The sequence below is a fragment of the Oncorhynchus kisutch genome, linkage group LG4, assembly GCF_002021735.2.
Source record: "Oncorhynchus kisutch isolate 150728-3 linkage group LG4, Okis_V2, whole genome shotgun sequence".
Lineage (NCBI taxonomy): Eukaryota > Metazoa > Chordata > Actinopteri > Salmoniformes > Salmonidae > Oncorhynchus > Oncorhynchus kisutch.
Genome location: NC_034177.2, coordinates 24,205,423 through 24,221,999, shown reverse-complemented (window position 1 = coordinate 24,221,999; position 16,577 = coordinate 24,205,423). Strand labels below are relative to the sequence as shown.

The window sequence follows — 16,577 nt, the reverse complement described above, 5'->3', positions numbered from 1 at the left end:
AAGCCACTCCTGCATTGTCTTGGCTGTGTGCTTAGGGTCATTGTCCTGTTGGCAGGTGAACCTTCACCCCAGTCTGAGGTCCTGAGCTCTCTGGGAGCAGATTTTCTTCAAGGACCTCTCTGTACTTTGCTCCATTCATCTTTCCCTCGATCTTGACTAATCTCCCTGCCCCTGCCGCTGAAAAACATCCCCACAGCATGATGCAGTCACCACCATGCTTAAACGTAGGGATGGTGCCAGGTTTCCTCCAGACATGACGCTTAGCATTCAGGCCAGAGTTCAATCTGAGTTTTATCACACCAGAGAATCTTGTTTCTCATGATCTGAGAGTCTTTAGGTGCCTTTTTGGCAAACTCCAAGTGGGCTGTCATGTGCCTTTTACTGGGGAGTGGCTTCTGTCTAGTCACACTACCATAAAGGCCTGATTGGTGGAGTGCTGCAGAGATGGCTGTCCTTCTGGAAGGTTATCCTATCCCCACAGAGGAACTCTGGAGGTCTGTCAGAGTGCAGAGGGACCATCAGGTTCTTGGTCACCTCCCTGACCAAGGACCTTCTCCACCAATTGCTAAGTTTGGCTGGGCAGCCAGCTCTAGAAAGAGTCTTAGTGGTTTCAACCTTCTTCCATTTAAGAATGATGGAGGCCACTGTGTTCTTGGGGATCTTCAATGTTGCAGACATGTTTTGGTACCCTTCCCCAGATCTGTGCCTCAACACAATCCTGTTTCGAAGCTCTATGGACAATTCCTTCGACCTCATGGCTTGGTTTTTACTCTGACATACACTGTCAACTGTGGGACCTTATATAGACAGGTGTGTGCCTTTCCAAATCATATCCAATCAATTGAATTTACCACAGCTGGACTCCAATCAAGTTGTAGAAACATCTCAAGGATGACCAATGGAAACAGGATGTATCTGAGCTCAATTTTGAGTCTCATAGCAAAGGGTCTGAACACTTATGTAAATAAGCTATTTCTGTTTTTGATTTTTAATAAATTAGCAACATTTTCTAAAAACCTGTTTTTGCTTTGTCATTATGGGGTATTGTGTATAGATTGCTGAGTTAAATAGTTTTATCCATTTTAGAATAAAGCCATAACATAACAAAATGGGTGAAAAGTCAAGGGGTCTGAATACTTTTCGAAATCACTGTAGGCAGCTATTATGACTGTATGAGCATATTTCACCTGCCGAAAATCACGTTCATTCCAGTCATAACATGCCCTCTCACAAAGACCTATGTACTACACCAAAAATATATATTGAAAACTACAACCTCCATTTCAGGAGTAAAAAGGCTTAGAAACATTAGGTAACCACATAACATGCAAACATAGATGTGTTATGAGATTGTTATAATACAAATGCAAATACACAATGCAAAGAGACATGCAAATGTCCTCGCATTGGCACACACAAAGAAACCTGTTAATCAGTCCACAAATATTATGCACAGGCAAATATTGTCACGGAAACACCCTCAGAAACAAAGGTACTGGCTATATTGCTCAGCTGTGCTGCAGCACAATCTTTACTTTAGTAGGTCTCAGTGTTAAGATTCCTTGTTTAAATAAAGATCCTCCTTGGACAAACTCAAGACTGCTTTTATGAATGCTTTTATTTCTTTACGTCTCCTCTTTATAAAGTACATGGACTCTTAGAAAACCATATTTGAATCCAGAACAAAAAAAATTGTAACAATAGTTTTCAAACACCATACTTTTCCATCTGACAAACAATCAGTTTTCAAAACCATTCCCATTCCTTTGACACATAGACCTCTTGTAAACAAATCAATAATTTCAATTACAAAAAATGTTTTATAGAAAAATATATTTTCTTTAATAGGTATTTCTCTTTCGGCCTATTTACATGAGGTACTCTTCAGTACAATCTCATAAAAAAATGAAGAAAAAAGGGGTTTAGCAGGAAAAGGCCTTTGGTTTCAAGAAAAAATACATGATTTAAAATGTCCATTCGCTGTCCTGTGTACACAGTGTCAATGTCAATGATTGTTTTCATATTGTTGTGTGTGATTTGTAGCCAACACTCTGGGACCTCCACAGGTTTGGTTTAGAACAGAAACTTTGTCTACAATCAGGTTTCAGTCCGGGTGGTGGGGGTACAGAACTTTCGATGGGCAAAGTGACCGAGGACGATGAGGAGCATCTCAGAGGTGCTGCTGAGCGCCACTATGAAGGGCGCTTGGGACGCAAAGTCAGCCTCCGCCCGCCGGAACGACAGCTGCATAACCGCCAGCGCCAGGAGACTGTTCTGCACCCCCACCTCAATACTGACCGTCTTCCTCTGTGGCACTGCCAGCCCTGCCAGCTTCCCCATCCCAAACCCTAGCAGCAGCCCAAACAGGGGCACGGTCACCCCCGCGACCACTATCTGAGGTCTCACGTTGGCCAGGATAGACGCTCCCATCTGGTAGGCCATGAAGATGCCACCCACGATGAGCACGAAGCTGAAGGGCCGGATCAGTGCCAGCAGCACGCGGGTCAGTTTGGGCAGACGTAGCTTCACCAGCATGCCCAGGGAGATGGGGATGGCAATGAAGAGAAGGGTGCCCAGGATCTTGATAAAGGGCACGTGGAGGGCAGCGTGGACACCCAGTAGCCTGCCGTACAGGGCAGAGCACAGGGGCATGGCTGCTGCAGCTACAACTGTGGACACCAGGGTCATGGAGATGGCCAGGGTGACGTCCCCGCCCAGTAGCAGGCTGTAGAGGTAGCCTCCGCCGCCGCCCGGGGCAGAGCATGTGATGACCAGGCCCAGGGAGAGGGCCTTTGGCAGGGAACCCAGCCTGGACAGACCATAGGCGTACAGTGGCATGACCAGGAACTGCCCTGCAACCCCCAAGAGGAGGGGCACAGGCTTCCGCAGGAGACCCCTCAGCACCTCTACCTCTACCTTGCACCCGAAGGCACACTTGTTGATGAAGATGAGCGGCAGCAAGGCAAATAGGACAGGGTTCTCAGAAAAGTGGGACAGCACGCCTGACTGTATGAGCCCGGCAGCTGGGTCATCCCTGCCAGGCGCCACCCTGATGCAGTAGTCTGTCCTTTCTTCAATTACAACAGGGAAAGAATCCTGGTCCAACTCCAATAGCTGGATGAGCAGTTGTGCCCGACCCGGTAACCCAGACTTTATGCTGATAATGAAACTCTTCACGGGCCCCGCATGACTGTTACTTACATTCAGGATGGAAAGAACCTCCGAGTCCAAGGAGCTTACATTGACCGTCTGCTTCCAGCTCTCGCGGCCCTTCGTACTTACGGCGCTTCGGTATTGACTGGAGATTACAATCACGCCCTTAGTGTTTTCGGGAAACTCAAATTCTTGGGAGGTCCCGTCCCCGATTTGTATATACCTTCTGTTACTGTCGGCCGTCACGTTCATGTTGTTGTTGTCTGTCAGTGACCTGCCCGCCGTTGGCGGATCTGTTCCTCTCGTTATCAAGAAGAGACAACAGAATGCAAATAGCGTCCTCATTGTTAGGTGCGCCGCAAATACACGCTGCTCCCCAGCCTGCGACCTCCCCAGTCCGTCTTAAACCGCCTCCCTTTTACAGAACGCGATAAAAACTTCTCAGATCCCCTGATACAACAGCTACGTATGTAGCGGGGTCTACATTCCTTCTGGTACCCATTTAGCTTCACCCGTGTTCTTGCTCTCTTTCTACCGGAATTTAAACATCACCCCGCCCCATCCGACTTGAACACTGCTTAAATTCCAATAAAAAAAATTGCTGTCATATTTGACCGATATCAGACGATACACGAATCATTTTTTCGTGCTAAGAAGAAATATCTGCCTCGGCGAACCGTCGCCTGGAATTACGGTTTTTATTGTCTCTATGCCAACTGTCACCACCGCCGTTTCCCCCTGATTTCTTCTCTTATTTCACTCACTCGCTAAGACTTATTTTAATCCAATCAGAGAAGCCGCTAGCGTTAACTCTCTTTTTTTTGCGTTGACTCTCTAGGTCCCTTACCAAAATAAGCACCAACGTCACTTGAGAAAAATCTAATTGCGGGGGTGTTCTTTCTTCCATGCGTGGGCTGCAATCTCAGCATCATAGAGGATACACCGTTTATTTATGGGGGAGGACCCACTGCAAAATGCTGTGGTCATGTTATGTTGACTAAAGGAAAATGGTGGAATAAGATAAACATAGTCCAAAACATATAAACTGCAGTTCATTGTGGCTGGAGATATTTTCCTTTATTTAGTTATTCTGCCCTTACAAAAAAAGATTGCAGTTTTCAAACTAAAGTGCAGTAACTAGCCAACTGTGGTATTTTGGAAGCAGTAATTGCTGAATAACTGCAGTGCACTGCAGTTATACTGCACTGTAACTGTAGTTAGACTTCAAAATTACTGCAATCTTTTTTTGTAAGGGTGGCATCACACACATGATTTATGCAATAAATAATGCATTTAAGCAGGGCAAGGGAGCTTGTTTTCTTATACTGAACAAAAATACAAAAATACGCAACAATTTCAAATATTTTACTGAGTTACAGTTCGCATAAAGAAATCAGTCAATTGAAATATATTGATTAGGCCCTAATCTATGGATTTTATATGACTGAAAATACTAATATGCATCTGTTGTTCACAGATACCTTCTTTTTTTTTAAGTAGGGGCGTGGATCAGAAAACCAGTCAGTGTCTAGCGTGACCACACACTGTCGTATGCATCGTTCCAGAGCATCCCAAACATGCTCAATGCTCTGGTGAGTATGCAATCCAGAACTGGGACATTTTCAGCTTCCAGGGAATTGTGTACAGATTCTTGCGACATGGGGCCATGCATTATCATGATGGCCGAGGATGAATGGCACGACAATGGGCCTCAGGATCTCGTCACGGTATCTCTATGCATTCAAATTGCCATCAACAAATGCAATTGTGTTCGTTGTTCGTAGCTTATGCCTGCTCATACCATAACTCCACCACCATGGTGCACACCATGGGACACTCTGTTCACTAAGTTGACATCATCAAACTGCTCAACCACACAACGCCATACACGTGGTCTGCGGTTATGAGGCCGGTTGGACGTACTGCCAAATTCTCTAAAACAATGTTAGAGGTGGCTTACGGTTGAGAAATTAACATTAAATTATCTGGCAACAGCTCTGGTTGTCATTCCTGCAGTCAGTATGCCAATTGCACACTCCCTCAAAATGTTATACATCTGTGGCACTGTGTTTTGTGACAAAACTGCACATTTTAGTGGCCTTTTATTGTTCCCAGCACAAGGTGCACCTGTGTAATGATCATGCTGTTTAATCTGTCAGGTGGATGGATTTTCTTGGCAAAGGATAAATGCTCACTAACAGGGATGTAAAAGAATGTGTGCACAACATTTCAGAGAAATAAGCTTCTTCTGGAACATTTCTGGGATCTTTAATTTCAGCTCATAAAACATGACACTAAAACTTGACATGTTGTGTTTATATTTTTGTTCAACATAGTGTGTGAGAGGGGGAGCACCTAGTATGTTTGTCGAGCAGAAGGGTGGATTTAAGGTGTTCAAGCTAGTCTGTTCTAGTACCAGATATTTGATGTCTGGTAAGCTCTTGAATAACACATCCTCTGTGTGCTATAGAAAATCTAGGTTAAACGTAGTAGGCAACTTGAGATTTTGTAACCTTTATGGTTTTATCTATGGAGAAACTTGTCAAGTCTATGAGACCATGCTGCAACGGAAGCTTGATGAGCCACTACAGGAACATGTTTCACTATCAAATTCTCTTGATCTTTGGACCGCTGCATATTTGATCACTGAGCAAAAACAGAGTGGCCATGAACACACACATTGCACGGTATCCAGTTCCAGGTCGCTGCTAAGACGTTCGTACACAACAAATGCAATTGTGAAATTTGATACCACCATTCGTATGATGTAAGGGAACCCCCTGTGCTCTCTGAACAGCAAGGGCACATCACATAAGATTAATGGATTCATAGCATGAAGTGTCTTACCTGACTTTTTAATAGGTTAAGTGAGTCCAGTCAGCATTTTTTCTGAGAAAGCTATTTAATCGATCATAGATAGTGAGTGTAGCTACTTTCATAGTATTGATGAAAGAGTGCAGTTATATATTGTGCCGTATGTGGCCTACTTTGGACTCATGACTCAGAGGTTTCAAGAAAAAAGGGAGAGGTCTGGTCTTCTGTGAAAGCATTTAAGCCAACAACCTGCTGAACTGGAGAGCTCTCCAGACATTTCGCAGAGTGATAGTTGTTAAGAGCCACAGGGCAGATAATATACCTCACAAAAGACACAGGAAAAAAAGCCTCTGTTAAGATTCCATACACACCTAGTGCCTTCAGAAAGTAATCACACCCTTTATTTTTTTCCACATTTTATTGTTTTACAGCCTGAATTTAAAATGGATTACATTTAGATTTGTCATTGACCTACACACAATAGCCCATGTCAAAAGTATAATTATGTTTTTAGAAATGTTTACAATTTAATTAGAAATGAAAAGATGAAATGTCTTGAGTCAATAAGTATTCAGACCCTTTGCTATGGCAAGCCTAAATAAGTTCAGGGGTAAAAATGTGCTTAACAAGTCACATAGTAAGTTGCAGGGACTCACTGTGTGCAATAATAATGTTTAACATGATTTTTGAATGACTACCTCATCGCTGTACTCCACACATATAATTATCGGTAATGTCCCTGAGTCGAGCAATGCATTTCAAACAGATTCAACCTCAAAAACCAGGGAGGTTTTCAAATGCCTCACAAAGAAGGGCACCTATTGGTGGATGGGTCAATATAAAAAATAAGCAGATATCGAATTTCTCTTAGAGCATGGTGAAGTTATTAATGACACTTTACATGGTATATCACTACAAAGATAGGCATCCTTCCTAACTCAGTTGCCAGAGAGGAAGGAAACCACTCAGGGATTTCACCATGAGGCCAATGGGACTTGTTTAAAACAGTTAGTTTAATGGCTGTGATAGGAGAAAACTGAGGATGGATCAACAACATTGTAGTTACTCCACAATACTTACCAAATTGATAAAGTGAAAAGAAGGAAGCCTGTACAGAATACAAATATTCCAAAACATGCATCCTGTTTGATATAAGGCACTAATGTAAAACTAGAGAAAAAAAAAATGAAAAAGAAATTAACTTTATGTCCTGAATAAAAAAAGTGTTATGTTTGGGGCAAATCCAACACATCACTGAGTACCACTCTTCCTATTTTCAAGCATGGTGGTGGCTGCATCATGTTATGGGTATGCTTGTCATTGGCAAGGACTAAAATGAAACAGGAGAGCTAAGCACAGGCAAAATCCTAGAGGAAAACCTGGTTCAGTCTGCTTTCCAACAGACACTGGGAGACAAATTCACCTTTTAGCAGGACAATAACTTAAAACAGAAGGCCTTAGTTGCTTACCAAGACGACATTGAATGTTCCTAAGTGGATTCAGGCTGTAACATAAAAGTGTGGAATAAGTCAAGGGGTGTGAATACTTTCTGAAGCCATTGTAGACAATTTAGACCCTTGTTTCAGTATGACCATGGGGAGAAATGAGGTTTACTTTGAAGCTGTACAGTAGGCATGTACAGTATAAGAAGTCTGTCTCTCGGACATCAACAGTTACCTACATGACCTGTTTACACCAGATGAATGCATAACATAAACAATCTTTACTGACGGCAAGCATGTTATATAATCTGAAATGCTAATAATAATGACCATCCCTCCCCACAGAAAAGGAAGCAAAATAATTGTGTGAAGCAGCACTAAAGAGAAATGTTCACAGCATCACAGATCATTTTTAAACAGCAAGAACTCTTCAGTATGTGAGCTTATTTTGGCAAAAAGTAAAACATGCATTTGAGGATGTGTTGAAACAGCACCCACAGTCTGATGGTTGAACTCATGTCTTGGTTACATGGTTTCCTGGTTACAAGTCTATCAGTTTGCTTGTGGTGCCATATGCTGCTGTCATTTCCTGAGTGTTGAAATAACACAATGTTCATATCAGATGGCTATATATACCAAAATACTGCAAAACTTGCATAACTTTGAGTATTAATAACTATTCCCATGTAAAATAAAAGAAAGGAATGTATTCCCAAAATGTCTTCGCTACAGAAGCCAAATCTCTGGTTTGTATGTGATGTGGACAGAAATGGGACATCCTTGTTATATGGCAACATAATTCAAGAGTTCAGGACTATAAGGTTCTATCTGCACTTGTCAAAATGTTATTGACATAGCCTTGTTCGGTTCAATGTTCTCTACTCTAAATACCACAATTCATGTTTTTGAATTCAAAAGAATACAAGATAAAAAATTGCTAACACACTTCAAACCAAAGAGGGTTCAGAACTTTAAAGCCAAATATCTCAGAATATTCTTTTGGCAGATAGAACTTTATAGTTCCAAAACCTCAATATTAAAACCTTACATAGGATCAATCACTATATGTCTAACTACATATATCCAGGCACTGAGAAGACCTATGCATACCCCTGCATCCCAATAAGGCACACATATTCAAAGCAAAATAACATAGGCATAAATTAGTAATATATTTTAAACAGAAATAATCAGGAAAACAAAAAATATGACTGAGAATTGTCCTCCCTCTATATAGAAATAATGACATTATGTCAGATTATTATTTCTTTTAAGAGTTGGGAGAAAGCAGTAGACAATAGTATGTCTTAATTTTGTTTGTTAGTGTTGTCAATACAGTGTGTCAAGAGATGACTGTGGTTTAGTGCTAAACAGAGTGCAAACTGGGAAACATCAGAGCACTAAATAATATTCTCCATTCAAGTCAATGATTTGTCCGTTCTATTCATTCTATGTATATTCATTTAATCTTATCTGATAGGTACAATCCAGATAAATAACTTTTGGGAGTCCAAGCTTCAATATATTACACAAATGTGTGTTTTAAAAACACCCTTTTCCAATATACTATTTGGACATTTTGCAAAACTCTTCATGTTCTCAGGAAAACCCTGAATTCAAATATAAATCCAAAAATATGTCATGTGACAATGTACTGAAATTCACAAGTACAACTAACCAAGGGGGATATTTTTTCTCTCTGCATTATTGAGAAGGGCCCGTAAGTAAGCATTTCACTGTTAGTCTACACCTGTTGTTTTACGAAGGATGTGACAAATAACACTTAATTTTGATTTGAGGGATCCCTAATTAATATAAGACAATGAGTGAGAGATGGAAAGACTGATATGGGAAAATGAAAGGTGGGGAAAAAAAGATGTGCAACAGAAAAAGACAGACAGAGACAGAGGGGGGAGAGAGAGAGGAAGAGACCCATGCCTTCTCAGGTGGTATTTTCAGCACCACAGTGTGAGTGTGTATATAAAGACGTGAGGATGGAAATCAATAGGCTCATTAGGTCCTCACGGTATGAACAGTTTGATAGAATCACACAGCTCCCAGCTGTTTGTTTCCAAGTGGTTGTCAAGCCTCCTTCTGTCTCGCGAATAGTTGAGAGATGTTCAGTTCCGCAAAGCAGCCAACCTGCAATGTAAATAAGTGTAATTGTTGATTTATATGAAAATCTTTGGTCTATGTGCATGTTGGTCATTGGAATATCACTATGCATAATTAAAAAGGGGATCTATCATAGCACCAACACATCTAGCCAAAATCTACACTACTTTACAGTCAAATAATTTTTTGACAACACATTTCCTTAATTTAGAAAACAAGCCAAATGTCCCACAGTAACCAGTGAATGCTGCATTGTTAGGGTACCTGCGAGACAGCTGGTCCTCCTTCTCCTGCTGTGAGCGTGAGGAGCTCTCTCCCAATGAGGTGGCTCCTGCAGGCAGCTGGCTGAGCTGGTCCATCACCTCCAGACCACTCTCTTCTGCTATCTGGACGATGAGGTCATCCACCTGGTCCTGTGGCGTGGTCAGTGTGGTGGCCGAGCTCATAGAGTCCTCCATCACCTATAGGCGAGTGGGTTTATGTTGTTTCACAATTAATGCAATTATCCAGAAGGGTACAGTAATGCATGTTGAGATAAAGGGTTTAGTGAACTAGGAAAATGGTTGAGGAGGCCGAGTGAGCTAGAGGTCTTAGGGAAGAAGGGGACACGTGAACAAGAGGCTTGAAAACGAATGACTTCAAGAAATTAAATTGATTAGGAGTACAACCATTATGTATACTGAACAAAAATGTAAATGCAACATGTAAAGTGTTGGTCCCATGTTTCATAAGCACAAAAAGCTTTTTTCTCTAAATTATTTTTGCACAAAATCTTTTACATCCCTGTTAGTGAGCATTTATCCTTTGCCAAGATAATCCATCCACTTGAAAGGTGTGGCATATTAAGAAACTGATTAAACAGCATGATCATTACACAGGGGCGCGCACATTGTGCTGGGGACAATAAAAGGCCACTCCAAAATGTGCAGTTTTGCCACACAACATAATGCCACAGATGTCTCAAGTTGAGGGAGCGTGCAGTTGGCATGCTGACTGCAGGAATGTCCACCAGAGCTGTTGTTAATTTCTCTACCATAAGCCACCTCCAAAGTTGTTTTAGAGAATTTGGCAGTACGTCCAACCGGCCTCAAATCAAATTAAAAGTTTATTTGTCACGTGCGCCAAATACAACAGTGAAATGCTTACTTACAGGCTCTAACCAATAGCGCAAAAAATATATTAGGTGAACAATAGGTAAGTAAAGAAATAAAACAACAGTAAAAAGACAGGCTATATACAGCAGCGAGGCTATAAAAGTAGCGAGGCTACATACAGACACCGGTTAGTTAGGCTGATTGAGGTAGTATGTACATGTAGATATGGATATGTAGATATGGTTAAAGTGACTATGCATATATGATGATCAGAGAGTAGCAGTAGCGTAAAAAGAGGGGGTGGTGGGTGGGACACAATGCAGATAGCCCGGTTAGCCAATGTGTGGGGGCACTGGTTGGTCGGCCTAATTGAGGTAGTATGTACATGAATGTATAGTTAAAGTGACTATGCATACATGATAAACAAAGTAGCAGCAGCGTAAAAAAAAGGGGGTTTGGGGGGAGGTTGGGGGGCACACAATGCAAATAGTCCCGGTAGCCATTTGATTATCTGTTCAGGAGTCTTATGGCTTGGGGGTAAAAACCTTTTTGTCCTAGACTTGGCACTCCGGTTATGCTTGCCATGCGGTAGTAGAGAGAACAGTCTATGACTGGGGTGGCTGGGATCTTTGACAATTTTTAGGGCCTTCCTCTGACACCGCCTGGTGTAGAGGTCCTGGATGGCAGGCAGCTTAGCCCCAGTGATGTACTGGGCAGTACACACTACCCTCCGTAGTGCATTGCGGTCAGAGGCCGAGTAATTGCCATACCAGGCAGTGATGCAATCAGTCAGGATGCTCTCGATATTGCAGCTGTAGAATCTTTTGAGGATCTCAGGACCCATGCCAAATCTTTTTAGTTTCCTGAGGGGGAATAGGCTTTGTCGTGCCCTCTTCACGACTGTCTTGGTGTGTTTCGATCATTCTAGTTTGTCGTTGATGTGGACACCGAAGAACTTGAAGCTCTCAACCTGCTCCACTACAGCCCCGTCGATGAGAATGGGGGAGTGCTCGGTCCTCCTTTTCCTGTAGTCCACAAGCATCTCCTTAGCCTTGGCTACGTTGAGGGATATGTTGTTATTCTGGCACCACACAGCCAGGTCTCTGACCTCCTCCCTAAGGGCTGTCTCGTCGTTGTTTGTGATCAGGCCTACCACTGTTGTGTCGTCTGCAAACGACACAACAGAGGGAGGTGTTTAGTTCCAGGATCCTTAGCTTAGTGAAGAACTTTGAGGGTACTATGGTGTTGAGCTGTAGTCAATGAATAGCATTTTCACATAAGTGTTCCTTTTGTCCAGGTGGGAAAGGGCAGTGTGGAGTGCAATAAAGATTGCATCATCTGTGGATCTGTTTGGGCTGTTTGCAAATTGGAGTGGGTCTAGGGTTTCTGGGATAATGGTGTTGATGTGAGCCATTACCAACCTTTCAAAGCACTTCATGGCTACGGCCGTGAGTGCTACGGGTATGTATCATTTAGGCAGGTTGCCTTTGTGTTCTTGGGCACAGGGACTATGGTGGTCTGCTTGAAAAATGTAATCCGTCTGGCCCCGCAGCCTTGGGTATGTTGACCTGTTTAAAGGTCTTCCTCGCGTTGGCTATGGAGAGCGTGATCACACAGCCATCCGGAACAGCTGATGCTCTCGTGATTGTCTCAGCGTTGCTTGCCTCGAAGCGAGAATAGAAATGATTTAGCTCATCTGGTAGGCACGTGTCACTGGGCAGCTCGCAGCTGTGCTTCCCTTTGTAGTCTGTAATAGTTTGCAAGCCCTGCCACATAAGAAGAGCGTTGTAGCCGGTGTAGTATGATTCAATCTTAGCCCTGTATTGACGCTTTGCCTGTTTGATGGTTCGTCGCAGGGCATAGCAGGATTTCTTGTAAACTTCCGGGTTAGAGTCCCACACCTTGAAAGCGGCAGCTCTACCCTTTAGCACAGTGCGAATGTTGCCTGTAATCCATGGCTTCTGGTTGGGGTATGTACGTACAGTCACTGTGGGGACGACATCCTCGATGCACTTATTGATAAAGCCAGTGACTGATGTGGTGTACTCCTCAATGCCATCGGAAGAATCGCGGAACATGTTGCAGTCTGCGATAGCAAAACAGTCCTGTAGTTTAGCATCTGCATCATCTGACCACTGTTTTAGAGACCGAGTCACTGGTGCTTCCTGCTTTAATTTGTGCTTGTAAGCAGGAATCAGGAGGATAGAGTTGTGGTCGGATTTACCAAATGGAGGGCGAGGGAGAGCTTTATACGCGTCTCTGTGTGTGGAGTACACAACCGCAGACCATGTGTAACCACACCAGCCCAGGACCTCCACATCTGGCTTCTTCACCTGTGGGTTCTGTCTGTAATAAAGCCCTTTTTTTTACCTTTATTTAACCAGGTAGGCTAGTTGAGAACAAGTTCTAATTTGCAACTGCGACCTGGCCAAGATAAAGCATAGCAGTGTGAACAGACAACACAGAGTTACACATGGAGTAAACAATTAACAAGTCAATAACACAGTAGAGAAAAAAAAGGGGGAGTCTATATACAATGTGTGCAAAAGGCATGAGGAGGTAGGCGAATGATTACAATTTTGCAGATTAACACTGGAGTGATAAATGATCAGATGGTCATGTACAGGTAGAGATATTGGTGTGCAAAAGAGCAGAAAAGTAAATAAATAAAAACAGTATGGGGATGAGGTAGGTGAAAATGGGTGTGCTATTTACCAATAGACTATGTACAGCTGCAGCGATCGGTTAGCTGCTCAGATAGCTGATGTTTGAAGTTGGTGAGGGAGATAAAAGTCTCCAACTTCAGCGATTTTTGCAATTCGTTCCAGTCACAGGCAGCAGAGTACTGGAACGAAAGGCGGCCAAATGAGGTGTTGGCTTTAGGGATGATCAGCGAGATACACCTGCTGGAGCGCGTGCTACGGATGGGTGTTGCCATCGTGACCAGTGAACTGAGATAAGGCGGAGCTTTACCTAGCATGGACTTGTAGATGACCCTTCTGTGGGGAAGAACTAATTCTGATTGGGTAGGCCTGGCACCCCAGTGGGTGGACCTGACTCTCAAGTGGGTGGGCGTATGCCCTCCCAGGCCCATCCATGAATGCGCCCCTGTCTATTTGTGAAACCCATAGATTAGGGCCTGATTAATTTATTTCAATTGACTAATTTCCTTCTATGAACCGTAACTCAGTAAAATCTTTGAAATTGTTGCATGTTGCGTTTATATTTTTGTTTAGTATTGATGGGGAACATTTTCTATAAACTTGTGCCACTCACCGAGGTGTGAACATCGAGGTTCTGGACCTGCGTCTCAAACTTGTCCATAACAGCAGACACCTTCTGCAGGTCCATGGAACCCAGCGCTTTGTCCAGTGCCTTAGTGACCTGCGTCATATTCTTTGTGACCTAGGGATATAAAACACAGGAGTGCCACACACAAAGGTAGGACAGAGAGTGCATCTCTATGAAAGTAGCCAGTAGCGAGGATGGCTGAGATTGGGGGGTCAAGAGAAAAGATGACAATGACTAATGTGAGACACACAATTGGATGATATTAACATATGATTATGATTAGGCAGAGGGAATAGACTCACTGCTTTCATAGTGACAGCAGTCTGGACCTTGGAGGCAACAGCATCAACACGGGATGCCATGCGCAGACAATTAAGGCCCTCGTTCTTCTTACGGATGGCATTCTCTGCATACACTCTGGCAACTTCCACATTCTTCTGCTGAAGAGCCTGGTGAGACGAACATACACACTTAAAGTCAGTTCAGTTGCCTATGAAAACATGTTCAGGGGCTGCATGTGTAACAATCATCTTACAGTAGGAATACTGATCTAGGATCAGGTCCCCCCCGTCCATGTAATCTTATTAATTGTGATCTAACAGGCAAAACGGATCCTAAATAAGCAATCTCTGCTCTGAGACGTTTGATAAATATGGCCCCTGGTCGTCTGTTTAAATCCTTAGGGCAGTAATGGACTGGTGGAGCCTCAACCATGATCTTCCACTGCCACCTGCTGGTTAATGTGCTGCACACATCTTTAGTCGACCTGTCCAGTCAGACACCAACTGAACATGTAACGGGTATGCCTAATAATTATTAAGTTCAATTAACTATTTAATGACACGAATTTCAACAATAATGTTGTTTATACGCTATTGGGATAGACTGACTGCTGATCCTGTATTACCACAGGAGGATTATGGCACCTTAATTGGGGAGGATGGGCTTGTGGTAATGGCTGAAGCGGAATTTGTGGAATGGTATCAAATACATCAAACATGGTTTCCATGTGTTTGATGCCATTCCATTTGCTCCATTCCAGCCATTATTATGAGCAGTCCTCCACTGAACAATAAATACCACACCCTGTATACCCGTAACTCGAGTCGCGTTCAGTAGGGCCCAGTGTACACCATACATATAGCAAAATGTTTTGCATCAGAAAACAAAAATCTACTACACACAACCATGTTCAAGCCCACATTATTTCTCAGAAAGCCCTCCCTTTACTCACCTTTTTAACTTTGGCTTGCTCGGATTTTGAATCTTTCTCTGCCTTTTTGGCAAGTTTTTCGAGCTGTTTTGCTGTAAACTGTTAGAAGTATAAGCAGACATTTTAAAGTGTAAAAATGTTTATTAACTATGTGTAAACTCCACAAAGACAATGGCTAATTTCTTATATACCTTCAGTTGGAAGAGTGTGTCTGAAAGAAAGAAAGAAATTAGATGAAAGGGGTGATAGATACACAGGTACTGCCCAGTGCATTGGGCCTGGAATACTTTGCACTGACAGTGTGCAATGACGACTATGACAGACTGAAGGCAACTAGCTAGTGATCTCAGAGTCTGGATCAAAATCATATAATTGTATAAGTTGTCAACGCGTTCTGATAATTTCAAACTCTACACTACTACAATGGCGATAAGACGCGTAATGCTAGCCACCTAACTACAAATAAATGAAAACGGGAAGTTAGCTATCTATCTAGGAATGCAGACAGTTTAGAAAAATCATCTCTTCAATCCCCATGTAGCTAACCTTACTCGTGTAAACCTTTTTTTGAATACTCGTCTAGCTTCTGGTGACATCTGACATTGCAGTGAGATTTTAATAGCTAGCTACAAAACGTGTATATTTGGTCAAATCTAATATAAACTAATATTAGGCTAATAGCAAGCTATCATAACATTTATCTTATCGACTGGCTGCCAAGCTTTTCCTTTATGCTAGTTTATGTCGGCTAACTAGCGTTATAACGCACGACATAGATCAAAGTAAGTTGACAATCTCGTCAAATAAAAAGTCGAAAACGACTTACCATCCATATCAGCGTGCCTTCACTTGACCCAAAACATGTGTTTTAGTTTGACAACGAGCTAATTTCCTTAATGTTTTTTGATATTCTGTTTTTGTGATGAGTCTTTCTTTCACCAAACGAGGTTAGCCAAAGCCACGCCCCTTTCCGCTAGCGGCGTATTCTAGCCTAAATACGTACACGTCATTGGTCAAGCGCATGAGAGCGGTGATTGGATAGATTCAGAGAACCTCAGCCAGGCGTTTACAGTCAAAAGCGTGCTGTCAAAAAGCATTAGGTACCGTTGCTAACAACAACATGTGAGAAGAATGAACCTCAATATCGCCACAGCCAGTAGTGATATTAGGATGTAAATATTGGTGGGGCAAACTAAAAACTAAAATGTTAGATGCATGACAGCAAAGCCACAACACAACACTAAACAATACATTAATTTCACTATAACGGTGACAAACGGTGCCCACAAACTGTTAGGGCCTACATAAAGCTGTTCCTAAAGCACAGCTTTCTTTTCAGCACAATGGAGGGAATCCTTACCACTGGTACACCAGGCTATCTTGTCTGGCAGCGAAACAGTTTATTCAGCCTCATTTACTGCCTTTTAAAAAACATAGCTGATATGGCTGACTTTG

General features: G+C 42.6%; 2 protein-coding genes across 2 annotated transcripts; both read right to left on the bottom strand.

Annotated features, from left to right (window-relative positions):
- Positions 1-1,599: 1,599 nt before the first annotated feature.
- LOC109889285 (P3 protein-like) lies at positions 1,600-4,071 on the bottom strand. Its single transcript, XM_020480611.2, has one exon. It carries the CDS (start codon positions 3,496-3,498, stop codon positions 2,098-2,100), a length of 1,401 nt encoding a protein of 466 aa, XP_020336200.1. The 5' UTR covers positions 3,499-4,071; the 3' UTR covers positions 1,600-2,097.
- Positions 4,072-7,555: 3,484 nt separating this feature from the next.
- chmp1a (charged multivesicular body protein 1A) lies at positions 7,556-16,105 on the bottom strand. Its single transcript, XM_020480609.2, has 7 exons — positions 15,949-16,105; positions 15,314-15,333; positions 15,144-15,221; positions 14,212-14,358; positions 13,895-14,023; positions 9,789-9,985; positions 7,556-9,551 (listed from the first exon to the last, which is right to left on the bottom strand). The coding sequence occupies exons 1-7, from the start codon at positions 15,953-15,955 to the stop codon at positions 9,530-9,532; spliced, it is 600 nt and encodes a 199-aa protein (XP_020336198.1). The 5' UTR covers positions 15,956-16,105; the 3' UTR covers positions 7,556-9,529.
- Between the last annotated feature and the right edge of the window lie 472 nt (positions 16,106-16,577).

Excerpts from the sequence above, each read along its gene's own strand:
- LOC109889285 (XM_020480611.2), bottom strand. The coding sequence starts at position 3,498 with ATGAGGACGCTATTTGCATTCTGTTGTCTCTTCTTGATAACGAGAGGA.
- chmp1a (XM_020480609.2), bottom strand. Across the intron at positions 14,359-15,143 it reads AGCAAGCCAAAGTTAAAAAG|GCTCTTCAGCAGAAGAATGT; the intron begins GTGAGTAAAGGG and ends TCGTCTCACCAG. Across the intron at positions 9,552-9,788 it reads GAGGACCAGCTGTCTCGCAG|GTTGGCTGCTTTGCGGAACT; the intron begins GTACCCTAACAA and ends TTTACATTGCAG.